This window comes from Schistocerca gregaria, chromosome 7 (genome assembly GCF_023897955.1).
Source record: "Schistocerca gregaria isolate iqSchGreg1 chromosome 7, iqSchGreg1.2, whole genome shotgun sequence".
In the NCBI taxonomy this organism is placed as follows: Eukaryota; Metazoa; Arthropoda; class Insecta; order Orthoptera; family Acrididae; genus Schistocerca; species Schistocerca gregaria.
In genome coordinates, this window is record NC_064926.1 from 218,156,128 (window position 1) to 218,182,920 (window position 26,793).

The 26,793-nt window shown below is 42.0% G+C and overlaps 1 protein-coding gene across 2 annotated transcripts in view; it reads left to right on the forward strand.

The window, feature by feature from the left end:
- The window catches only part of LOC126281502 (protein farnesyltransferase/geranylgeranyltransferase type-1 subunit alpha), a 72,120-nt gene extending 45,728 nt beyond the window's left edge, over positions 1–26,392 (forward strand). For both annotated transcript variants that reach the window (XM_049980514.1, XM_049980515.1), the window contains exons 4-7: positions 8,615–8,749; positions 11,345–11,545; positions 13,890–14,070; positions 25,860–26,392. In XM_049980514.1, the coding sequence (XP_049836471.1) occupies positions 8,615–8,749; positions 11,345–11,545; positions 13,890–14,070; positions 25,860–25,994 (652 nt within the window). In that variant the 3' untranslated portion in view covers positions 25,995–26,392. The remainder of the gene's footprint in view (positions 1–8,614; positions 8,750–11,344; positions 11,546–13,889; positions 14,071–25,859) is intronic.
- Positions 26,393–26,793: the final 401 nt, after the last annotated feature.

Genomic DNA, 26,793 nt, shown 5'->3' on the forward strand with positions numbered 1-26,793 from the left:
CAGCCAGGGTGTATACGACCCAGGAAAACTTGGAGATCCGGGAAAAACCCGGGATTTTTTTTAGAATTCCATGAAGTTTTCATGGTTTTATATTTAAGTTAAATTTTTGTAATTTTGACTGGTATGAACCGATACTCTAACAAAGGATATTACTGTATCCCGCTACTGCAGAATAATACTGCAGCAATAAAACATGAACGAGAGAAAAAAATGAAAATTAAACTTAAATTGCAAACAAAATGCACCATATACAACGAAACACAGTGCTCATACAAGTGTCTGCCAACAGCAAAATGTGTCAAAGGCTTTAGGAAGACTATGCAATGCTTCATAACAAGAAATTGCTTCTGATGACCATGTGTCCCAACTGTTTACATTAGATTCGTTTTAGCAGTTATGTGTGGGCTCATGTGCATATGCAGTTGAGTCGCATATGAGTAGTACCTTATCCCGCTTCTGGCTGCAGAAATGTGGCTGTTGCCTGTGTAAGCAGCCGCAGCAAGCATCTAGATGCTACTGGGAAAAATTTTACTGGTGCACCAAAGCTGCCAGATTCATGCATGCGCAGCAGGCCCACATCTAGGAGGCAGAGGAGGGGGGCAAACTGAGGTATCCGACACGGTGGAAATATTGGTGGGGGGGGGGGGGGGGAGAGAAGAGGGCTCGAAATTCATATTGTTGAGGGGGGGGGGAACCCTTATTTCACAAAGTGCCTAGCAATCGGTACACATTGGTCTGTCGATTTTCATATGATTTTGAAACACTTCCCTTTTGGTTTTCGAACATATTCTAAGCTGATTTCTGAATGAATCATGAGTTGATTTTTGACTGTCAGGGGAATCCCCTGCACATCTAGACAAAAGTGGATGTGGCTGTACGAGCTGGGCAGAGTAAAGCCGACAGGTGAATACCAATCACTCTCTGATTATGTGGTCGATTAGGTTTGCAAATGATCAGCATTGTTATAATTACTGGCAAAATCCATAGATTCAGACTACCAGAGTGGAATGACTAACAGGAAGAACAGGTAAAAAAGATTATTTATTATCTTCTCAGTGTATTCAAGAAAATGAAACTTTGCCAGAAAATTTTTGGCCATTTCGCTGCATTAGTAAGGGCCAGTTATACAGTTACTGGCTAGCAGCCGCTTAAGTTCTATTCTGGAAGTAGCACAGAAAACACATTGCATGAACATGTAACAACGCCTAACTGGAGAATAATCTTGGGCTAACTAAACCGGTGATTCTGGGAAGGTTAGTGAAGTTAACCAGACAATAAGTTATGACAATGGCTGGAACAGTTACAGAATTAGTGATGACAAGATTGTTTGCTAGAACGAGGAAGGAGAAGAAACAGGGACATCACACAAATTATGAAAGAAAATGACGATTCCAAATTTATATAAAAATTTTGTACTACTACTTTTCAATCTCATGCTTGAGAAACTGGAACGTATGATTGAAATATGAAACAATTTCCTAACATAAAGCTTTTTGCTTGTAGTAGGCCTAATAGGTATTGAGTATTGGTACTTCGTGAATCATATCCTGTCATGTTATAAAAATGACGATTTGTGCCAAAACAGTCTCGTTTATTTGGTGTGTGTTAACAGTTGCTGCAATAATGAAAAGGCCTATTTTGTTTTATATAGCAGACAGTGACAAAATAGACGTACTCAAATCGAGAAACCACACCAATCTTGGGTACTATTTGTATTAACAGCTTTTTCAGTATTAGACGATGACAATTTGTTTTTTCGTGTAGCAAAATGTTTGATGAACTTTGATGTGGTAATAGATTCTTTTGCGGAAAGGAAAATATGCCATGTAAAGCTGTAGCAAGATTAGAGAGAAAAAATGCTAGGAGCTAAGAACTGGATAAATGAGTACTGTTTTGTTTCTCTTCTCTATACTGGTTTTATATACCCTATATTTAATTTTTTGCCACACAAAACAGCACGTTATTAGCTAACAGGCAATAGACTGTGCAAATTTTCTGAAGAGTTCTTGTTCGCCCGAGTACAAATAATCCCATTCAGTATTAATTGCGAGTGTGGCTTAAAAAGAGAGGGACAGAGAGAGAGAGAGGGGGGGGGAGAGAGAGAGAGAGAGAGAGAGAGAGAGAGAGAGAGAGAGAGAGAGAGAGAGAGAGAGAGAGAGGGGGGGGGGGGGAGGGGGGGGTGGCAGGGTGTCAAACTGGCTGACTGGGAGAAGGAGAGGCACTGCAGGACATTTTAATTTCCACTGTCCTGAATATAGTTTGGTGGCATCCATTACAAAATATACATGTTTCAGTTCTACAGAGCAAAATACATTGACGTACAATAGTGTAGAATGCTGTGTGGAGAGGCATGGCACTTCGCTTTGGCACACTTAAGACCAAATAACATGACTTACAGTTCCTCAAAGACATACGTTTTGTGTATCAAACTCTTCAGAAAGATGTGCCTACAAAATGAACATATTTTTTAAAATTTTTGATGTCCTATCTCAAACACCAAAGGGAGAGAGAAGGTACCACTATCCAGTATTGCCTAGGTTCGGAAATATTGTAGATCCGGGGCTGATGCGCAGAGCAGTCTTAATTATAGTGGGGAGGTGGGTAGTCTCCACGTGACCCTTGTTTACATGTAGTGATTTTGATGTTTCCTCTTCATTTACTGATCTCATGTCAAATGAAAACAAAACGGATTTCCATGCCAGGGAGCTGTCAAATGAATTAAAATACATTCTAATAATTATGGAAGGCAAAAATTTGTTATTAGTTTCAGATTTTATTTTATTTGCACCTTTATGACAGTCGAGCATTAATTGTCTTGCAGAACAACAAAGTTATTTTTGTCGGTATGCTAGAGAAATTTGGCTTTTATTGATCTTTTCCACTGAGGCAGACAATGTATTTGAAATGAAGTGTTTAATTCCACACTACTGGTTGGCACACTACTATTCGCTGCATTTCAAGTGCACATTTTCATCTTCTGGCATTTATGGCATTATGCCATTATAAAGAAGCAAACACGATACAATACAGTACTGGTACTCCAAGAAGATTTACGTCCTGAAAACCACAATGAAAAGCTTAATATCATGTCAAGGCCTATTTCATTGGGAATCTAGAGGAATGGAAGGTTCCAAATGATTGGAAAAGAGCACAGGTAGTCCCAATCTTCAAGAAGGGTTGTCGAGCAGATACGCAAAACTGTAGACCTATATCTCTGACGTCGATCTGTTGTAGAATTTTAGAGCATGTTTTTTGCTCGAGTATCATGTCGTTTTTGGAAACCCAGAATCTACTCTGTAGGAATCAACATGGATTGTGGAAACAGCGATTGTGTGAGACCCAACTCGCTTTATTTGTTCACGAGACCCAGAAAATATTAGATATAGGCTCCCAGGTAGATGCTATTTCCCTTGACTTCCGGAAGGCGTTCGATACAGTTCCACACTGTCGCCTGATAAACAAAGTAAGAGCCTATGGAATATCGGAGCAGCTATGTGGCTGGATTGAAGAGTTTTTAGCAAACAGAACAGAGCATGTTGTTATCAATGGAGAGACGTCTACAGACGTTAAAGTAACCTCTGGTGTGCCAGAGGGGAGTGTTATGGGACCATCGCTTTTCACAGTATATTTATAAATGACCAAGTAGATAGTGTCAGAAGTTCCATGCGGCTTTCCGCGGATGATGCTGTAGTATACAGAGAAGTTGCAGCATTAGAAAATTGTAGCGAAATCCAGGAAGATCTGCAGCTGATAGGCACTTGGTGCAGGGAGTGGCAACTGACCCTTACCATAGACAAATGTAATATATTGTGAATACATAGAAAGAAGGATCCTTTATTGTATGATTATATGATAGCGGAACAAACACTGGTAGCAGTTACTTCTATAAAATATCTGGGAGTATGCGTGGGGAACGATTCAAGTGGAATGATCATATAAAATTAATTGTTGGTAAGGCGGGGGTACCAGGTTGAGATTCGTTGGGAGAGTCCTTAGAAAATGTAGTCCATCAACAAAGGAGGTGGCTTACAAAACACTCGTTCGACCTATACTTCAGCATTGCTCATCAGTGTGGGATCCGTACCAGATCGGGTTGACGGAGGAGATAGAGACGATGTAAAGAAGAGCGGCGTGTTTCGTCACAGGGTTATTTGGTAGCCGTGATAGCGTCACGGAGATGTTTAACAAACTCAAGTGGCAGACTCTGAAAGAGAGGCGCTCTGCATCGCGGTGTAGCTTGCTCGCCAGGTTTCGAGAGGGTGCGTTTCTGGATGAGGTATCGAATATATTGCTTCCCCCTACTTATACATCCCGAGGAGATCATGAATGTAAAATTAGAGAATTTAGAGCGTGCACGGAGGCTTTCAGAAAGTGGTTCTTCCCGCGAACCACACGCGACTGGAACAGGAAAGGGAGGTAATGACAGTGGCACGTAAAGTGCCCTCCGCCACACACTGTTGGGTGGCTTGCGGAGTATAAATGTAGATGTAGAATGTGCACTTTAAGTATGCACTTTAAATGTGCACATTTTAGTATGGTTCACAAAATTGTGATGCTCTTGGAATATCCTCTGATGTCTTGTTTCTTTTATGAAATAATGTAACATGTAAGATCATTCAACATTTTACATGTACGAACTTATGGGCTTCCTACGTTGTTGTAGCTGCACAAGTGTGGTGGTGCCTGTTATCTTGTACTCTCTTGCAACTGCTGAAATGAACCTATTTCTGACAGGTCACAGGAAAATATTGTGAATGGTGATTTGAAAATCATTACTTTCAAAATAAATTTCCTTTTACGCAAGTTGAACCATGTGCGAGAATGTACGATGAATTTGTTAACTCACATAGCATTTGACTCTTATTTAACAATCAACTCTTTAATGAAGAGCCATTTAGAAGAATTTCAAGCCCAGATATCAGACATTTATGTTGTTAATAAAAATTTTACTGGCACATTTGTGTGATGTATCTTAGGTGTAACATGCACGTAAAAGATCAACATTATATGTGAAAGCATAGCTTCTCTTGCAGCTTATTAATCTTCGAGACCAATATTATATGTGAAAGCTTTTCTTTTCTTATAGCAACATTATGTATTTTAATTAAAGCCATCAACTTTTCCTATCCGTGTGCATGGGCTACTTAACAGTGAGGTTGTTATTGGGTGACTACATCACATGTCCTATGCTCTGAATATCCGCTGTCATTGGCTAGCGAGATCATGTGACATGAGCTATGACTGGCTTACAAAAGCACATCAAAATCTCAATTTCAATGCTTTGGAAAGTAACATGCAGTGTTTGGTGCAATTCAAATTTATCCTTTTATAATACGAAAATATGCAGTGTACATGTTGCTGCACATCAAAGATCTATCCAAAACATCTTTTTTCCCCCCTGAATTTGGTTTTCTAAAGTGCCGGAAAATTCTATGCCCGTGTATAAAACCATAACCATTCAAAGGATTGATAAGTTTTACAGTTCTGAGGGAATATACTGTACTGTCACTTAACATGGTGGTTTCACTCTGGAGAAAGTGTGTTTTTAACCGGGAAATCTGGTAAAAGTCCGGGAATTTTTTTTCCTTGTCCACGTATATGTCCTGTGGCACATTTGTATGATGTATATTAAAGTGTCACACATGCAAAAAAGACTAATACGGTATGTGAAAGCTATACTACTATATTAGAAAGGCTTGCTTGACAGCTGTGTGCTCACTATGTTCTCTTAGCATTTGCGTACAATCACCTTGCACCCCAACAGAAATGGAACAGAAACAGATGATTAAAATATGCCAGTTAAATGTGATGTGAGATGCCATGGTGATGCAAGAACTGAGAAAAGTGTTGGAGGAGGTGGACTTGCACATACTATGTATACAGGAGTCATATTCCAGGAATAGGACATTACCACACATTCCTGTTGCAGCACACATCGTAACACCAGGTCATATCCAATGGCTGCTATTGTGCTGCTAGATAAAGACAACAGTGACAAAGATACATCAGCTGTGTGATAAACACATGTTGACAATAGAAATAATGACTGCCTTACAAAAAATTTGCATAACTGATCAATATTTTTGATACTGTCAGAAGATACAATCACATATAGAAAATTTAAAAACAGCAGAAAAGCTGGGTCAGCACAACAGACACATTTTCATATTGGATGCACAGGCAAAATCAACATTGTGGCATAACAGAGTAATTGATGAAAAAGGAATCTTGACTTCAGGACTCTATGCAAGAACTTGGCCTTCATGTCATTAATAGGCCTTTCAATCCGCCAGCTTTCCAAAATTGCACAGGTTTGGCAACAAATATAGATCTTAGCCTCCGAAATTTGAGAATGTCACCACATTGCAAACTGAAAGGTGTGTGACGAACTTACAAGAAGTAACCATAATCTCATTTACTTCTCAATTAAAGGTGCAGATAATGGCTTAGAAGCAAAAATTCCATTTGAGTGGCTGTACAAATCTATGCCACTCGATTGGAAACTTTTAAAGGCAGACTTCAGGACACAACCACTGCAAGGAAGGAGATTTGATGTTGAAGCCAAAGCCGATGAATTGGTATGAGTGTTGCACATAATGCAAAAGAAGGTGTTCTCAACATTTGTTAGAGAGCCAAAAGGCTTAAAGTTTTCTGGAGCTGTGCCATACAGTTTTTAAGATGTAGAGGAACACAGATGAGATGATAATACCAGAGATCCTTAGAGGAAACAGAACAACACGAAGGCTGAATTTCTTTTGAACAGTCAAACATCATGAGGAAAAAGATTGCTTCAGCTGTAGGATAAATATTTATTTATTATCCTACTAGTTTCATAGTGTTAGAGCCACATATTCAGGGATACATCTGTATATAAAGAAAAGCAAAACACATAAATATCTTGTTTGGTTAAAATGTATAGGGTTTGCTCAGGAAGTAATGCACCATATTTTTTTCTTCAACAATTCTTTATTGAACATATGATAACTACACACAGGAAAGAATGTTCTTTTATGTACACATCCTGTTTTTCCATGTAAACTCCATTCCGTTCTGTGGCCTTCCTCCAGCATGAGACAAGGGCGTGTATGCCTTGTTGGTACCAGTTCTTGTCCTGGTGGTGGAGCCAGTGCTTCACTATGTTACTCAACTCCTCATCATCATCAAAATGTCTTCCTTGAAAGGCATCCTTTAATGGCAGAACAAGGGGAAGTCCGAGGGGGCTAGGTCAGGGCTGTCAGGTGTGACAAGCCTTGGATGGTCTCCCAGACTGGTGCAAATTGTGGAGCTCCGCCAAACCGCCTTCTGATGACCCCACCCTCTGTGCCCAGCGACTAATTGTACTTCTGTTGACAGCAGATGCTCCCTAGGCTTTGCACAAACATTTGTGAATATTTCCCACAGTTTCTTTCTCTGTAGTGATAAAATCAATGATGGCATGTTGCTTGTAACACACACCACCTACAGACACCATTTTTAAACTGTCCTGCCACTACACTATCTGTTGGAAGTGACAGAAACTTGGTGGCCTCGCTCAGGAGACTTCAAATAATGCATACGTAATGTTTCACATTCGTAACATTGTTTTCAGCTGAGGGACGGGGGGGGGGGGGGGGGGGGGGGGATTTGGTGCATTACTTACTGGGCAACCCTTGTACATAGAAAAAGTATATACTCACATTTATTTCGTAATTTACTTTGAGCAATAACCAGTAGGTGACCGAACATTCTTTGACCAAATGTGATAAAAATGTCCAGCCGTCAAGAGGTCGTCAGTCCAATTTAAAGTATGGCAGAATGCAGGGAACATCATCCCAATACAGGAAATGTAGAATAAGGATAAAGTGGGAAACCAGATTGAACAAATGATGTGTGTAGGTGATGAAAGTCACATTCACACTGGTAAGATAAAATAAATCTCGCAATGCTGAGCTTATATGACTGTACGATAGTTAACAAAGGTCATGTTTAGATAAGGTGTTGCTTACAATTGAGGCCGTCTTGCTAAAAGATGAACTTGGGAAAGATAGACTGCACGGAACATCATCAGGATACAGGAAATCTAAATTAAAGTGTTAAATCAGATGTAACATAAAAGTATAAAACAACTTATGTGTAGGTAATGAAACCTACGTTCACACTGTAAGGTAAAATAAATGTCATAAGGCAGGGTGTGCATGAGTGTATGATAGGTAATGAGAGATATTTAATTTGTCTTAACAAGTGAGTGTAGGTTTCATCACTTACATATCATTTGTTTTATGCTTTTATGTATTATTACATTTACATTCTATCTGATGTACCACTTTATTCTGCCCCCTCTATGTTGTGAGCTGTAATTAGTGGCATATTTGACTTTTGTGTGTACATAAAAATTAGAAATTTGATATAAAAATGTATATTTTTGTCTTGTTTTACATGATTTTTGCCCTCAATGTTCATGTACTATATAAAGTTATGTTGTTCTCAGATCCAACTGTAGCATTTTAATATCATTTAATTAATTTTCTGTCCTAGCAAAATTCACCATGGTGTTCTTAACTTAAACTTTTCCAAAACTTAATTCATTCATCTAAGAATGAAACTCTCACTATAATAATGCTCTGAAATTTTCCAGGCATCACCGGAGAGTGATTTCTGAATGGCTGAATAACGGTTCATCAGAACTGGAACTTACTGAAGCTGCTCTCTCATTAGATGCCAAGAATTACCATGCCTGGCAGCATCGACAGTGGGCTATCCGACATTTCAAGTCAGTAAAATAATTAATATGAAAATTGATAAATTTTATGTAACACAAGTCTTGCATTCCAGGGAAGCATTAGGAAACGCTTGAATGGTCTTTTAGAGTTAGACTGGCTCACAAGGAAGTTTTGTACTTTGAGTTAGGTTTCAAGTTGTGGAATGCAAAACAAATAATATTGTTATTTATTCAGGTCACAGAGGTAGGTCTGTGTAGAAAGTAGCATCTTTATCACATTGAAATTAACTTCAAAGGTTGGTCAAGTAGAGGTGGTTATTTGAGTAATAATATGTAAATATTCATATGTTGGTAAGACACGTGTTTGATACTTAAAAGCATATTTCCCATGTTGTATGTGAATGATTTTCTGGGAAAATACAGGGTAATCATGAAGTCCATGAAACGTTGTAAAAAATTGATATAGGTAAATTGTTAAACATACTACACATGAAGCAAAAAATGATGAAAGACAGAAAGACAAACTCTCATTTGTTTAAATTGAGGTACTGGAGAGTTCTTTGTTTGGAAAAACCGTCTTCAGAGGCTTCAACAATAATAAGTTGCTGAAAATGGTGGTGAACTAGGCAGAGTATGCAGAGAGCTTTCCGTGACAACTTCCACAGGATACCACTGGTCTATGTGAGAGATGTGATGATCTGAAGTCCTAGAAAGCCTGCCTATTGAGTTAGTGCCGAATTGAACTTCCTCCAGCCAATAGTGGGAAGAATCAAGGCATACAAATTGCAGCTTGCACAAGTCATAACCCTCGATGATAAATTGTTTTATCAGCAGTTTTGCATGGTATGCAGACCCATCTTAAAAATAATGACTTTGCAAGCAAATTGATCTTCAGTGATGAAGCCCCTTTTCATCTTTTCAAAAAGGTCAGCATAACAACACTCACAAGGGGACAGAGCATTCACATGCACCTGTTGAACACGTCTAGGATTCTGAGAAAGTTAACTTGTTTTGTGCCATGTCTTCTTTGCTGAGAGAAATGTCAGTGGTATCACCTATGTCAACAGGCTGCAGTTGTTACTCATACCATAACAGGAAATTAATAGCAGGGATTTTATCTTTCAACAGGATGGTGCCCCTTGACATTTCCATTATTGTGCAAGAGATTTTTCAAATGGGACCTTGCCATATCACCTTGATTGGACGTGTGTGTGTGTGTGTGTGTGTGTGTGTGTGTGTGTGTGTGTGTGTGTGTGTGTTCTTAATCTCACTCCTGATATTTTGGGGGTGGGTATGCACAGAATTGGGCTACCAATTAGATGTGTGCCATGTGATAAAGGATGTACGCACAGAATCTTTTTAATAATTTTAAAAAGACTGTGAGTGTTAATTTTTCCTGTACTGTATCATTTGAACATTGTCTTTTGCTATTTATTTGAAATGATTTTTTGAAATGTTTTGTGGACTTCATAATTTCCTTGTATATGGCAGCTGTTGACAGTTACCCAAGCCATCTGATATTTAAAATGGCAGAACCAATGACATAATTGCATCTCATATGTGCCATCATGAACTTACCATAAATCAAACTAAAGAACTACAGTAATTATAAAAGGTACTTGTTGTACAGTATGTTTCTGATTGAAAGGACTGCTTTTAGTTTTATGTTTTTATTTATTTTTAATTTATTTCATTTGTAATGCCTGATGCCAACACAACTGTCCTCTACAAAGAAGACAATCTGCATGATACGGTGGTAAAAAACTGGAAATAGACAAAGTGTCTTCAGGAAACATTCCACGTTAACTTCGGCTGTAATGATCCTTTCATATAGGAAAATTAATTTAATGTAGTGCAGCATAAGCTCTATATATAATCGAAGTAAATCTACATTATTCTACAACTTCTACTTATAAATGATCCGTGAATTATGCACATTAGTTATTAATCTGTTCTACAATTATTACTTACTGAGCAGAGTGCTTGTGGATGATTCAAAAGATTTTGCACCACCACTACATTCAAATGGAAATAAGTCTTCAGATCTTCAATGTTATCATTTTTCTTCAAGCAGGGACCTTTTCACAATACAGTTGTTTCTGTCCTTGTCAAAAACTGATGATTGTATTTGTGTAGTGGAAGAATAAACTTCTTTACTCTTTGAGGAAGAAATGTACTAACTTTGATGTCTCAGATAACAAGGTATATAATTCTTCATCTTGAATGGAGCAGTACATAAAATAAGGGAAAGGCAACCACTCACCTATAGTGGATTGATGCATCAGTCACAGTAACACACAACACGAGACAACATTCACACAAGTTTTCGAGCATTAGCTCTTTGTTGAGCTATGGTACACACATTTACACACACAACCACAAGGGCATCTAAATGCATGTGGCCACAGGAGCATGGTTTTTGGTGTGTGTGTGTGTGTGTGTGTGCGCGCTATTGCCAGTAAAAGAGCTAATGCTCAAAAGCCAGTGTGAATACTGTTTTCTGTTGTGTGTTTCTGTGTCACACCCATTGATCACCCATAGGTAAGTGGTTGCCTTTCCCTTATTTTACGCATTGCTCCATCCAGGAATTTCCTTTATTGTTATAATTTTTTATCTTGCTAGTTCATTGTGTTGATAATTTTACAGGTTGTATGATGGTGAACTTAACTTTGTAGACAGATTACTTGATGATGATGTCCGCAACAATTCTGCATGGAATCAGCGCTATTTTGTGCTCAAGCATACAACAGGATTCACGCCAGATATTATTCGACAGGAGGTAGAATATACCAAAGAGAAAATAAGAATAGCATCAAACAATGAAAGTGCATGGAATTACCTTGATGGGTATGTATAACCAAAATGTTCTTTTTGGAATAATTGTTTTGTTTTAATACTAGCAAGCTTGTACCATGTTGGCAAATTACTTCTGTAGGTATTACAGGAATGTAAAATATCATTAGTTGAAAAGGTTTTTTTCCATTTTGCAACACTGTATCTGCCAAATTTTAAATTTCCATCCTTTCTGTTAAGGCAGTAGACGTGTATTCAGGACCTACGCTGTTCAAATCCTTTCATATCTAGGTTTTATATGGCTTCTCTAAGTCACTTGTGGAGTGTGCTAGGATGATTCCCTTGATAAACCTATGCCTGATTTCCTGCCTTTTTTATCTAATCTGAGCTAGGACTTTATTTGTAATGAAGGCAATGAGAACTTTTTATTTTTGAGACTCCTATGTCTTGTAGGTAGTATAGCTTCACATTAAAATATCCTCCTTGCCACAAGAGGATAAATCTGATTTTCCATTAATTTTACAAAACTCAGTTTGCTTTTTCGAGCAGGTAGTTGTGTGTTGTTTTAATTTATCACCTCTTCTAGCACGAGCTTCTGTAAATTACAGATTGCAGTGATCAGTCATCCTTGTTTAAATTTTATTGTGCAGATCTAGATTTCGGCTAGAAGCTAGCCATTCTCAATGCTAAGAATACAAGAAGTACATAGTTAGATGGTGTCATAAAAGACTCTCTTTGTGGAACAGGGTTTGAAGGTGATGACTCCCTTGTGCACGCTGCCAAAGAGTGGCTCCAACAGGTTGGTCCAGAATTTTACCGTGCGGGTATACAGGTGCTGGTTCCAATATGGTGTAGGGCAGTTGAGAGGGATGGAAATTATGTGGAGAAATGAAAATATTGTTCCTAAAGGATGTATCTACACACTGGAAAACTTTCAAACATGTAGAATAAAAGATGGATTTAAAAAAATGTTGTGCATTTCTTTTGGAGTGACCCTCGTATACTGAATACTACATTGAATACTACTGTTTGCGGAAGGCAGGCTGTATGGAGAACTCATTGGTTGGTTGCATGGCACCATCTACTTGAACTATGTATATGAACTTCAAGGGAAGTAAACCGCTGTGGATGAAGCCTGACCAACAGGCATTACATGCACTGAGTGAAAATAATAGTGATATGTAATATACAAACCATATCAGTTAAGCCATTACTTGTAACTTTTATGACATCATTCAGCTATGTACTTCTTGTATTCTTAACATTGAGAATGATTGGCTTCTAGTTGAAATCTAGATCTGCACAATAAAATTTAAAAAAGGACGACTGATCGCTGCAATCTACAATTTGCAAGTCACTATAATAGTCATGGAGTGCAACAGCTTTCAGAGTGGAAGGTAACCCGACATGAGATTTTTATTAACCACTTGGACTGATTGGAAGAAAATGTGGAAAGGAAAATCAGGTTTAGCTTTTCAACTGATATGTCTTGAAAAGTGCACTCCATAAGTGATTTAGGGAAGGCAGGAGGAAATTGAGCTATAACATCACACCTCATGAATAGCAGTCCATTGCCTTAATAAAAAGATTGAAAATTAGAGGTGAACAGGTCAGTTGCAAAGAGCTCTTGCAGTAAGTTATTGTTTCTTGTCTTATAGATTCTGTTGATGAATTATGCCAAACTATAAAAGTAAACGAACATCAGAAGGGTGTTTGTTTGCCAATAACTGAAACAAAACAAAGTAGCAGTGGTAGACACGTGAATAAAAAAGACTTTGGGATCAGCAGTTCCTATCCATGGACAGAAATGTGGAAGTAAAATGAGGTTAAAATACGATAGTGTAGGCAAGAAAGTGATCCCTACAACCAGTTTCTGTTTTGACCCTGGAGACTGGAAATTTGATGTCTCCTTTTCTGTCTACCTGCCTTTTGTTGTTTATATACTTCACCGTTGAGGAAAAAAAAAGTATCTTCAAGCCACATCAGTGAAGTTCCTGAACCACAGTCTTCCTTCCATGTTTTCTTCCAATCTGCCAGTTAAAGTCAATAAACCACTTATACATAAGAGGAGGTAATAAAATATAACTTAAACACAACTAATTGCTCAAAAAATTGAGTGGTTTATTGTAAATTTAAGGCAAGATTGAATGTGTCCTCTTATTTTAGACAAAGGGATATTTTAAAGGGAAGCTATACTACCAGTAAGAAATCAAATCTAAAAAATAAAAGTTTTTATTGACTTTTAATGGAACATTGTTTTCTTAGCTGATCTCTGAATGACATAAAATTTCTAAAGCTTGTTGATAGTTGTTTCATTTATATTATGGATGTGGAATATTGAATGTCTGTCATTAGAATACATTATTCAGTGCATTTTTTTTCTTTTTGGTTCTGTTAGGATACTGTTGCATGCAGAACAGAACATGGCACAACAATTAAGTTTACAGGAATTCTGTGAAGAACTGTATGGTGCAGGCAGCCGTTCACCCTATCTATTGGCATTTATGGTCAATCTTTTAGAGGATCAAATAGAGCAACAGCCAGAAAAGAGACCAGAACTGTTGCAGAAGGCTCTTGCAGTAAGTTTTTGTTTTATTTCATTGATAAATAATCCTTTACTATAAAGTAAACAAACATTAATTGTATGGAAGTCAGTTTGCCAGTAACTGAAACAAAACAAAGTAGCTGGGGTATGAAAATGGTAAAATGACTTCGTTACCAGCAGTTCCTTCCAGTGGACAGAAAAGTGGAAGTCAACTGAAGTGAAAACATGGTAGTGTAGGTAAGAAAGTAGTACTCACCTCCAGTTCTTGTTCTGAGTTTCACCCTAGAAAATTGACGTGCCAGCTCAGGAAGTTGGAGAATCTATGTCTCTCCCTCTATCTACCTTTTATTGTTGTTGATATGAGTGATTGTTTAATAAAATCCTCCCCATTGAAGTCATGTCAATTAAGTTGTATTCTCAAGATTTCAACAGTTGTCACTAACACAGTCTTCAGTTGTAATTTCCGAAGGGTTATTCAGCTGTTGGAAACCAAAAGGATTTTATGAAGTCATGGTGTTGGGAAAGACTTATAGAGGATGTTTGATTATTGCTTTCATCTTTATCAGGTGTGACATTGGACTGGGATCATCTTGTAAGTAATTAAATCTAGATTATCACGAAGAGATATAAAAATAATATCAGAACTTTCCCAATATAATGCAAAGCAGCAGCTCTTTACAGTACTTTTAAGTGTCGTAGCTGGTCATTTCTGTAATTTATGAGGTTCCTTGCAGCATTTGCTGTTAACTGTTGAGAGGTGGTGTCTCGTAAGGAATATTAAAATTCAGAATGACTTGCAAAAAATTTGTAATTTTTTTGTGACCTAGTGTTGACTGTATTACCTGAATAAATGTAGAAACAAATTTTTGACATTGCTGGAATAATTCAACATTATTGTTCAAAATCATATAAAATGTAATGACTGTATGAAAACCTTTGTCAGACCTCAGAGTCAGAGTTAAAGAGAGTTGCACACTCTGGTAAAGGTGCACTTACAGTTTCGGCAACTTCTGTTGGTAATGATCTGTGTGAAAACACGTGAGAAAGTCAGGCTGACATATCCGGAGTCGGACATAAGTAACCATTGAGCTTCTCCTTTCTAATTTTAAGTGGTTTTGTTAGGTTGCCATTTAAACTGCCTTCCCTTTCTCCCCTTCAGTTTTCTTGTCTCCCCTCCCCCTCTCCTCTCCCCTCCCCCTCCCCCTCCCCCTCCCCTCCAGTCGCTTCCCCTCTCCTCCCCTTCCCCAGCCTGAACCTCTTCCCCTCCCTCTGTCCCCCTTCCCCCTTCTCCCTCCCTCTCCCCCTTCTACCCCTTCTCCCCCCTGTTACCCCCCTTTTCACCCCCCATTCTACCCACTTCTCCCTCCCTTTCTCCCCCCTTCTCCCTCCCTTTCTCCCCCATTCTCCCTCCCTTTCTCCCCCATTCTCCCTCCCTTTCTCCCCCATTCTCCCTCCCTTTCTCCCCCATTCTCCCTCCCTTTCTCCCCCATTCTCCCTCCCTTTCTCCCCCATTCTCCCTCCCTTTCTCTCCCCTTCTCCCTCCCTTTCTCCCCCCTTCTCCCTCCCTTTCTCCCCCCTTCTCCCTCCCTTTCTCCCCCCTTCTCCCTCCCACTCCCCCTTCTCCCTCCCACTCCCCCTTCTCCCTCCCACTCCCCCTTCTCCCTCCCACTCCCCCTTCTCCCACCCACTCCCCCTTCTCCCACCCACTCCCCCTTCTCCCTCCCACTCCCCCCTCTCCCTCCCACTCCCCCTTCTCCCTCCCACTCCCCCTTCTCCCTCCCACTCCCCCTTCTCCCTCCCACTCCCCCTTCTCCCTCCCACTCCCCCTTCTCACTCCCACTCCCCCTTCTCACTCCCACTCCCCCCTCTCCCTCCCACTCCCTCTCCCACTCCCCCTTCTCCCCCATTCACCCTTCTCCCTCCCACTCCCACTCCCCCTTCTCCCCCTTCTCCCTCCCACTCCCACTCCCCCTTCTCCCTCCCACTCCCGCTCCCCCTTCTCCCTCCCACTCCCACTCCCCCTTCTCCCTCCCACTCCCGCTCCCCCTTCTCCCTCCCACTCCCACTCCCCCTTCTCCCTCCCACTCCCCCTTCTCCCACTCCCCCTTCTCCCTCTCCACCCCCTCTCCCCCTTCACCCTCCCCCTTCTCCCTCCCTCTCCCTCCCCCTTCTCCCTCCCTCCCTCTCCCACTTCTCCCTCCCTCTCCCCCTTCTCCCTCCCTCTCCCCCTTCTCCCTCCCCCTCCCCCTTCTCCCTCCCCCTCCCCCTTCTTCTCTCACCCTTCTCCCCCCTTCTCCCTATCTCCCCGCTTCTCCCCGCTTCTCCCTCTTCTCCCTCTTCTCCCCGCTTCTCCCTCTTCTCCCCGCTTCTCCCTCTTCTCCCCGCTTCTCCCTCTTCTCCCCGCTTCTCCCTCTTCTCCCCGCTTCTCCCTCTTCTCCCCGCTTCTCCCTCTTCTCCCCGCTTCTCCCTCTTCTCCCCGCTTCTCCCTCTTCTCCCCGCTTCTCCCTCTTCTCCCCGCTTCTCCCTCTTCTCCCCGCTTCTCCCTCTTCTCCCCGCTTCTCCCTCTTCTCCCCGCTTCTCCCTCTTCTCCCCGCTTCTCCCTCTTCTCCCCGCTTCTCCCTCTTCTCCCCGCTTCTCCCTCTTCTCCCCGCTTCTCCCTCTTCTCCCCGCTTCTCCCTCTTCTCCCCGCTTCTCCCTCTTCTCCCCGCTTCTCCCTCTTCTCCCCGCTTCTCCCTCTTCTCCCCGCTTCTCCCTCTTCTCCCCGCTTCTCCCTCTTCTCCCCTCTTCTCCCCGCTTCTCCCTCTTCTCCCCGCTTCTCCCTCTTCTCCCCGCTTCTCCCTCTTCTCCCCGCTTCTCCCTCTTCTCCCCGCTTCTCCCTCTTCTCCCCGCTTCTCCCTCTTCTCCCCGCTTCTCCCTCTTCTCCCCGCTTCTCCCCGCTTCTCCCCGCTTCTCCCCGCTTCTCCCCGCTTCTCCCCGCTTCTCCCTCTTCTCTCCGCTTCTCCCTCTTCTCCCCGCTTCTCCCTCTTCTCCCCGCTTCTCCCTCTTCTCCCCGCTTCTCCCTCTTCTCCCCGCTTCTCCCTCTTCTCCCCGCTTCTCCCTCTTCTCCCCGCTTCTCCCTCTTCTCCCCGCTTCTCCCTCTTCTCCCCGCTTCTCCCTCTTCTCCCCGCTTCTCCCTCTTCTCCCCGCTTCTCCCTCTTCTCCCCGCTTCTCCCGCTTCTCCCCGCTTCTCCCGCTTCTCCCCGCTTCTCCCTCTTCTCCCCGCTTCTCCCTCTTCTCCCCGCTTCTCCCTCTTCTCCCCGCTTCTCCCTCTTCTCCCCGCTTCTCCCTCTTCTCCCCGCTTCTCCCTCTTCTCCCCGCTTCTCCCCGCTTCTCCCCGCTTCTCCCCGCTTCTCCCCTCTTCCCCCCTCTTCCCCCCTCTTCCCCCCTCTTCCCCCCTCTTCCCCCCTCTTCCCCCCTCTTCCCCCCTCTTCCCCCCTCTTCCCCCCTCTTCCCCCCTCTTCCCCCCTCTTCCCCCCTCTTCCCCCCTCTTCCCCCCTCTTCCCCCCTCTTCCCCCCTCTTCCCCCCTCTTCCCCCCTCTTCCCCCCTCTTCCCCCCTCTTCCCCCCTCTTCCCCCCTCTTCCCCCCTCTTCCCCCCTCTTCCCCCCTCTTCCCCCCTCTTCCCCCCTCTTCCCCCCTCTTCCCCCCTCTTCCCCCCTCTTCCCCCCTCTTCCCCCCTCTTCCCCCCTCTTCCCCCCTCTTCCCCCCCTCTTCCCCCCTCTTCCCCCCTCTTCCCCCTGTTTTTTGTGTTTTTCCTTTGCATCTGCATGGATTGAATACAGGTGGGACTGCAATGCTCTGAAAATGCAGAGTTAATAATTAATAGATTACCTGAAATTCAAGGTTCAGGAATCAAAATGGTTGCTCTATGCTAAGAAGAATCACATGACAACACCAAAGTGTACAGTAAAGATGATGTAGATGTAATATCCAGCCCTCCAACAAAAAATAAAAACTTCTGGTGTGATATCTAAGTCAACCTGAAAAGGCAGACAGGAACATTACGTAAGCCAGACCCCCAGGGGGGATCGCCGTTCTTTGGCTGGTTCTTGCTTGGCTCTCATGGGGCCCCAGCCTTTGCAGCATCTTTTCCCTTCCTGAATGGGGAGTCATCACAAAGGGAGTCCCACTGGGTTCAATTTTGGGTCCTCCGCTGTTCCTTATTCTTGTGAATGACTTCTCACTTAACATGCAGCAAGCAGAATGAATACTTTTTGCAGATTACATGAGTGTTATAATAAATCCCATTCCAGAAAAAGCAGCTGAAGATATTGTTAAGGATGTATTTCAAAAAATTATTAAGTGGTTCTCAGAAAATGGACACTCCCATAATTTTGAAAAAACTCAATGTATCCAGTTCTGTACACTGAATAGAGTCATACCAACAATTGATGTAGCTTATGAACAGGGCTCAGTTAACAGGGTAAATTTCTCCAAATTTTTGGGTGTTCACATTGATGAAAACTTGAACTGGAAGAAGCATATTACTGAGCTTCTCAAACAATTAAGTTCAGCTTCTTTCGCTCTTTGTATAATCGCTAGTCTTGGTAATAAACGGATCAGCCTCCTAACATACTTTGCATATTTCCACTCAATAGTGTCTTATGGAATAGTTTTCTGGGGTAAATCACCACTTAGACATAAAGTATTGATTGCACAAAAGAAAGCAGTGAGAATAATTAGTGGTGTCCACCCAAGGATGTCATGTAGGCATCTATTCAAGGAGTTAGGTATTTTAACTGCACCGTCAGAGTACATATATTTTCTAATGAAATACATTATAAATAATGCATCTCAATTCACGAAAAACAGTGATGTTCATATGTACAACACTAGAGGGAAAAATGGCCTTTCCTATCCATTTTTGAAGCTGTCAGTTGCTCAAAAACGAGTACATTATTCAGCAACAAAAGTCTTTGATAATTTGCCCAACAACATAAAGTGTCTGGCAGATAGCAGATCAAGTTTTAAATGTAGCTTAACATAATTTCTTTTGGACAACTCCTTCTATTCCATGGACAAGTTTCTGTTTCAGAACTGGTGAAAATAAATAAATAAATAAAATGTACATGTAAATGTAGTTACATGTGTAGAACTAAAAATTTCAGTAATATTAATATTAGCACTATTCATGTGTGTAAATATATCTTGTAATCTGACTTGTTCCACTTTATATCGGTAAAATAATTGTGAAAATGATCTATGGAACATGACATAACTAAACTAAATTAAACTAAACTAAACTATGCTGCATGTCTATCCTCTTGCTGTTCTTTTTCCCCTCTCTTGGGGAACATGTCTGGGGTGTTTTTGAGAATGTTCCGCATAGTCTGTCATTGACATAAGAACAGTCTCACCATTGTCTTTTGTTCCCTTTTGCTTTCTTTGTTTACCTTTTCCTCTTGTTCCTCTGCTTTGGCATTTGAGGCTCCTCTTTCTTCTTCCTCCCTGTGTGCTTCTGACAGCCAGCCCATGTGTCCGACACGTAACAGGTGATGGTAACGCGTAATTCCCGGCCCTGGGTTGACAGGTAGGGATTGCATGTACCCCTTGGTACAGAACAGGCCCAGGGAGGAGTGATTGTCTGAGCTGCTACCTTCCCAAGTTGTCAATTGATCCCTCTGACAGGTGTTCTGGAGGTGTGACTTGAGGTGTGAACAGTCACCTAAGACAGGTGCGCCCCATTGTGAAGGGGGCCCCAGTTGGAAGGAGTGTGCCATTGGAGACACTGGCAATCATGGGGATTTTCATGCAATGAGACAATCAACTTCACAATCGGTGTCTACAAAACATAAACAGAGTGAGGCTAACGATTCTGAGACCCTTCCAGCTGTACCATGGTTCCTAGTAGTTTCACATTCTGAAGACGGTCAGTCTTTTGCTATGGTAAATCCACTTATTACTCTGAAAGGTGTTGATACAATTGCTGGCCCTATGAATCCTGCTCTCATTCACCCAATGGTACTTTGTTTCGGAGGCTACTTCTGATTCTCAAGCACAACAACTGCTTGCAGCTTCGCTCTTCCACAGCTATTCTGTTTGTGTCAAGGCCAATAGAACTCTGAATCCTTCCCATGGTGTTATTTACACTAGTCTGCTCGATGGTCTGACACAGGCAGAAAACCAATCTTACTTCTCTGAACAGGGTGTCATTACCGTATGTCGGGTGATGAAAAATTTAGCCCTATAATGGCCTGTCTCTCGCCATGCATCTCCGACTCCCTTGTTTATGTGTCTGTGCGTCCGTCCCTCTTATGCCGTCTCAACACTATCCACCATTGTGGCATCCGTTTGGCCAATGGCGCCGTTTAAACTAACTCGGTTGAGAGTCTGTATGCTGAAACTGCTGAACTACCGCTATCCTACTGTTGTGACTTTCTCCTCGGCAGGTATGCATGCCATTTATCTACCATGCATGGCCATCCATCTTGTGTATCCTTCTTCGATGATTCCTTTGATTGCCAGTATTGGACACGTCCTTCTTCTCTGTAACGTCCTGGAGTTCATTTTCGGCACTTTCTACGGCTGCTTAGCTTCACACTACCTGCAGCTTTCCTGGTGTGTGTGAACCCTTCATCACCGTGGCCTTCATTGGCTTACTAAGAATACTACTCTAGCCTGACTCTATTGCCTTCAGTTTCATGATCTTTGCATGGAACTTCTTTATAGTACCTTTTGTGTACACTGATGGCTCATGGGCTGACGGTGGTGTAGGGTGTGCCTTCATCATTAACACCCACATCTTTCAATATCGGCTTCTGGCACACTGCTCAGTATTTACAGCTGAGCTCTTTGCTCTGTATCAGGTCATGGAGTACATCTGGTGACACAGACATTTCAATTGTGCCCTCTGCTCAGACTCTCTCAGTGCCCTTCACAGAATACTTGCACTGTACACTTCCCATCCCTTAGTGCAACAGGCCCAAGAAAACTGTCACTTGGTCACTGTTAGGTGGAGCCAATGTGATGTTTATGTGGGTTCCCGGTCATGTAGGTGTGCCAGGAAACAAGGCTGCCAACGCTGCTGCCAACGCTGCGGTCTTCGTACCTCAGCCCACTAGTTCCTGTATTCCCTCCAATAATCTCTGTGTTGTCGTCTGTCAGGAGGTGGTGTCCCTTTGGCATCGGCATTGATCCTCCCTTCATGGGAATAAACTCCACATAATTAAGCCTCTCCCAGCGGCTTGGAGGACCTCCTCTCGGCTCTTCCTCTGTCTGAGTTATCGGCCGTGAGCAACTGACTTGTGGGCTGTCAACCTCATTTTACTATTTATCCGTCAAAGCAATATGGTGAAGGCCATTTAATTTTTGGTTTTGGACCTCCATTTCTGTATGGTGTCTTTTGTAGACCTGTTTCTCCACATCCCTGTCTTCTATTATGTCAGTTGGGATTGACGTATAGTCATTTTTTAATGCCTCTCTGTCTTCGTGTTGTATAGTTTTGACTTGGGTCTGTATGACCCCAGTTGTTTTTGTGCCCTAAAGCAAAACAAACAAACAAACAAACAAACAAACAAGCAAGCAATTGGAACAGTCTCATCACTGTTTTTTTGATCCATTTTTCTTTCTTCGTTAATCTTTTCCTATCCTCCTTCTGCGTTGGTATTTGAGGTTCCTCTTTTTCTTCTTCTCCCTCCCTTTGCACTCCTGAACGCTAAACCATGCATCTGACGCATAACAGGTGACTGGGTAATGTATAATTCCCAGCTCCGGCTCGCACATATTTCCTGGTACAGACCAGGCCCTGGGAGGGCTGACTGCCTGAGCTGTTACTTTCCCAAATTGCTGATCGATCCCTCTATCAGGTGTTTGGGAAGGTGTGATCTGAGGTGTGAACAATCACCTAAGGCAGATGTGCCCCTTTTGGAAGGAGCGTGCCATTGGAGATGCTGACAATTATGGAGGACTTTCTTGCATTGAGCCAATCATCTTCACAGTCAGGGGTCACAAAACGTGAATGGAATGAGGCTATCAATTCAAAGACTCTCCCAGCTGCAGAGAGGTTCCTCGTCCTGTACTCAAGACAGTCAGTTCTTCGCTATGGTAAATCCACTTGTTATTCTGAAAGGTGGTGATACAATTGCTGGCCCTTTGAATCCTGCTCTCGTTTACACAATGGTACTTTGCTTTCGGAGACTACTTCTAATTCTCAAGCACAACAAGTGCTTGCTCTTCCATGACTATCCTGTTTGTGTCGAGGCCCATATAACTCTGAATTCTTCCCTTTGTGTTAATTACAGTAGGCCGCTTGATGGTCTAACACAGGCAGAAATCCAATCCTACCTCTCTGATCAGGGTGTCATTGCCGTCCAGCATGTGATGAAAAAGATAGCTTCCTCATTAGTGGCCACCCACACTCTACTTCTCACCTTTGATAGAGTGGTGCTTCTGTCCAAGATCAAAATACACTATGAAATTATCACAGTCTGACTGTACATTCTGAACCTGGTGTGCTGCTACCAGTGTCATCATTTCAGTCACACTAGAACATCTTGTCGACACCCAGCCCCATGTGTAACCTGTGGTAGGGATGCACATGAGGGTGATTGTTCACATCCTCCTCCCCATTGTATCAGCTGCAGTGGTAACCATGCCACCTCCTCCTGCAATTGCCTGAGTGTCTCAATGAGTGGGCTATCCAGGTGTTTCAGGTGAAGGAAAAAGTGCCTTACTCGGTTGCTCACAAGTTGTTGGCTAGCTGGGAACTCTGTGTCTATCATCTGTTACCTACAGTACTGTTCTTGCTACCTCTCACTCCATGAAGGACGTGGCCACACATACGTGCAACCTCACTATCAGCTTTGAGGTTGTGAAATCACCCAATATCATGGTAGTGTCCCTGTCTCCTCCTTCAGCTGTGCAACATGCCACCAAACTGTCACCTCTTGGGGCGAAGTCACCAGCTATACAATTGGCAGGACAGAAAGGACAGAAGGAATACTCTCAATTAGGTTTCCTATATCCCTCCAGGCAACCAATATCTGAATCTTCCTCTGCAAACCAGAAAGGCTCAAAGGAGTCAAACAAAGGCAAATTGTCTCCTTATTCGCCGAATTGAAGATTCTCTTTGACTGTGTCACCATGTGATACCCTCGCCCGGCCAACCTGTGTGTCGCCGGTGTGCAGTACGAAACGTTTTGCTGCACTGTACTTCACAGCCTGACAGCAGAAAAATGGCGATGCTCCTTTAGACCACAGGGAACAGGATCCGAATCGTGGTCTTCAATCCAACATAGAGCATTTACGGTTGCTCTTAGCGTAGCAGTGTCCTCTTGTTCTCTGCCTTCAGGAAAAAATTGTCCTCACAACCACTTTGAGCTCTCGTGTTTCCTCCTGGTCCATTTTGACCTTCCCTCTGAGGTCGGCATTCCATGGGATGCCCGTTCATAGTCAACCCATCTCCCTGTCTATCTGCCTACAAGCTGTTGCAGTTCCCTTTTCCTTCCTCACTTGACCTTTTCCCTTTGTACTGTTTACATCCCTCCATCATTCAGTATTACCAGGGCAGATTTTCTCCAGCTTATTGGGCAGCTACCTCACCCCTTTCTGCTGCTCGGTGACTTTAGTGTGCACCATCTGTTTTGCGGTTGTGCACTGCCCAGCTTGCACATCGTCTTGAGTGGTTCATTCTCTCTGACACATACTAGAGTGACCATTTCTTGTGTGCAATCCATTTGTTGACACCTACCCACCTATGTTCACACCCAAATGGCAACTTGGCATTGGGAAGGCATTATAGAAGATAGATCAGGGATGGTACATTAGTAAGCACTGTGTCAGCAGCAGCCCAGAAAATTTAAGAACAGAGTAAAAAGCAAAGATAGATTGAGGAAAGAGAAGTGAAAATTGCAAATAATTTCATGCCCCTCTCTCCCCTCCCTGCTCTGTGTTGTGTGGTTCAGTTCTTAATTGCACTATTCCTCTCTTTTCTTCCTAGTGTATCTCCACTTCTCTCTGGACAGAGGCTGGTGCAGTGCTCACCATTGTACTATCTCTTATATACTTTCCAACAGCTCACCCTTTATCTTTATCTACCCATGTCCTCACTACAGTTGGGTTCCTCTCATCCTGGGTTCCTGAGCTACCTGCCCTTCCTTTCCAACCTTCCCCAACCAATGCGCCCCTCTCTTCCCTTAGAAGGAATCAATGGGTCTAAAAGCTATGATAGCATCACCATATTTACTATTGTGTGTCTCTGTCCCCAATACTAAACATTCTGCCTGCTGAAATTAAGTACTGGGCAGCCATTGTGTCTCAGAAGTTATTAATTTTCTCAGTTGAATTTTCCTTTGATATAACTGAATATTTCTTGTTACACAAAATAAATGTGCTTCATAATTAAGTTTTACCATTTGTGTTTTTTACTGTCCTCCAGCTCTGGACACTACCACTGAGACTGGAAAACTATAATTCTACTTCAGTCTACAGGGTAATTATAAAGTCCATGAATTAAAACTAAAAACTCAATTCTGTGATTAGGCCCTGAAAGCCATTCAATGTAGATCAGCTGGTGTCTCATCATCCACCAACATGGCTTCATGTGGATGCAGTCTTAAGGGACATGGGGTCAGCACACCACTCTGCCGGCTGTTATCAACTTTCAGACCTTAGAGCCACTACTTCTACAAGCAGCTCCTCAGTTGGCACCACGAGTCTTAGTGCATAATGTTCCAGTCCTCTCACAGGGAAAATACCGGGAGTTGAATATAAAATGTTTTAAAATATCAGTGTAGGTAAATGGCTAAACATAATGTACAAACTCTCAGAGTTGTTATTTATTTTTAATTTGAAAGACTGCCCACGGAAGTGCCACCAGCCATAGTGGCTGAAAATGGTGGTTATCCAGCCGGAGAGAACATTTTGAATGCTAGAATTTGTCTTTTGCCAGTTGATAGTGAGTGTGCAAAGAGCTTTCCATGGTGAGTTTAACAAGACAGCAGCAGTTTACAACAACATTGTAAAGTAGTACAATGCATTTGAGGAGGATGGATGGTTGTGTGATGCAAAATGTTCGAACCAACAGGGTGTTACAGAACAGAAAGTGGACCATGTGAGGGAGATGATATTGTGAAGTTCCACAAAATCTATGTATCAAGCTAGTGCAAAACTCAACATCCGTCAGCGAACAATGTGGAAAATCCTTCATAAGCGATGGTGAGTGAAACTGTATGAATTGCTGTTCATGCAAGCCGTAAGCCATGATGAGGAACTGCACTGTCTAGAGTTTTGCATTGGTATGCAGAACCGTCTTGAGAATGACAACTTCCCAAGCAGATTAAGTTTCAGTGACGAGGCCTCTTTTTATCCTTGGGGGAAGATTGTTGTTCTTTCCACCTTGTGACCTTTTTTTGTGTGATTACTTCAAGGATAAAATTTTTGTTCCAACTCTACTACAAAATCTCAAAAATGTCTGATTCCGCATCACAACAGCCTTTCTCACCTTCACTCCTCTGATGCTGGCTCTGGTATGAGTAGAATTGGGCTACTAGTTAGATGTGTGCAATTCGATGCAGGGTGGATACACAGAACATTTATAAACATTGTAAAAAAGCTTTGAGAATTTAATATTATTATTTGTTTTCTGTTCTTGGCCATTTATTTGTAACAGTCTTTTTTTTCAAATGAACCTGGACTTTAAAATTACCTAGTATTTATTTGTCAGTATTCATACTACAACTCTGGCAGGTAGACTTCCTGCTCTTCAGACCATGAATTAAAAGGTATATCCCAGTTTGCTATGTATGATTTTCTTATGTTTTTAATTTGAATATGTATTTTGTTTTCAGTTGTGTGATGCCCTAGCGAAAGAACACGATGTCATCCGTGTTGCTTATTGGAAATATATTGCAAGAGTACTTGCCAGTAAGGCTTCAGCCAATAATCTTAGCAGTGATTCAAGAGGGGGAGGTGATACCATTTAATTTTATGAACAAGATTTTACCTATCTCCTGGGCTCTGTACAAATGCTGTTACTTTTAAATGGCACTCTAAATGAATTCAGTTTATTTAAGAACCTGCAGGACCATCCATATATTTGCAGACTAATATATGACTCAGTGTTTCTTTTGTAATCACTTTTATCATCTGAGGTAACTACAAAGTTGTATAAAACATATAACTTGCAGTATTTTCTGTGATACACATATGTATATTACTGTACATTCTTAAAGTTACATTATTTTTACAACTTGTATATGAGTGTTGAAAGAGCTTACTGCTTTCCACTTAAGATAAATAGCTTAGCACATCTTTTGCTTTCTTATGCAATTAACACTGTACAAAGACTGTATACAATAAACAGATATCAACAGTAAACTTACTTGTATCTCTGTGATTTATTATAATCATTTAGTGACACATAATACATAAAAATCCTTATGTTACTTATGGCTGTACAAATGTTTAATAGATTCTAACTCCTTTTACATATAAATATGTAACCCCCCCCCCCCCCCCCCCCCAACACACACACAAACAAAAAAACAACTATTTTTAGCTTGTGGACTGTAGTATCCCTCTTATACCAGAACCACTAATGTACCTACAAGAAAAAGGCAATTTTGACGTACATGTATTGACATGTTTAATTTTTGTGTTCTTTGTTATGTCAAAACATTGAATCAATTGCCCTGGTAGTGTAGGAAAGAATGCAGCGGCCTTTATCATGAAAGTTTATAATGGGCATACTTTGTGATGCCACAACATCAAATGCCACATTTG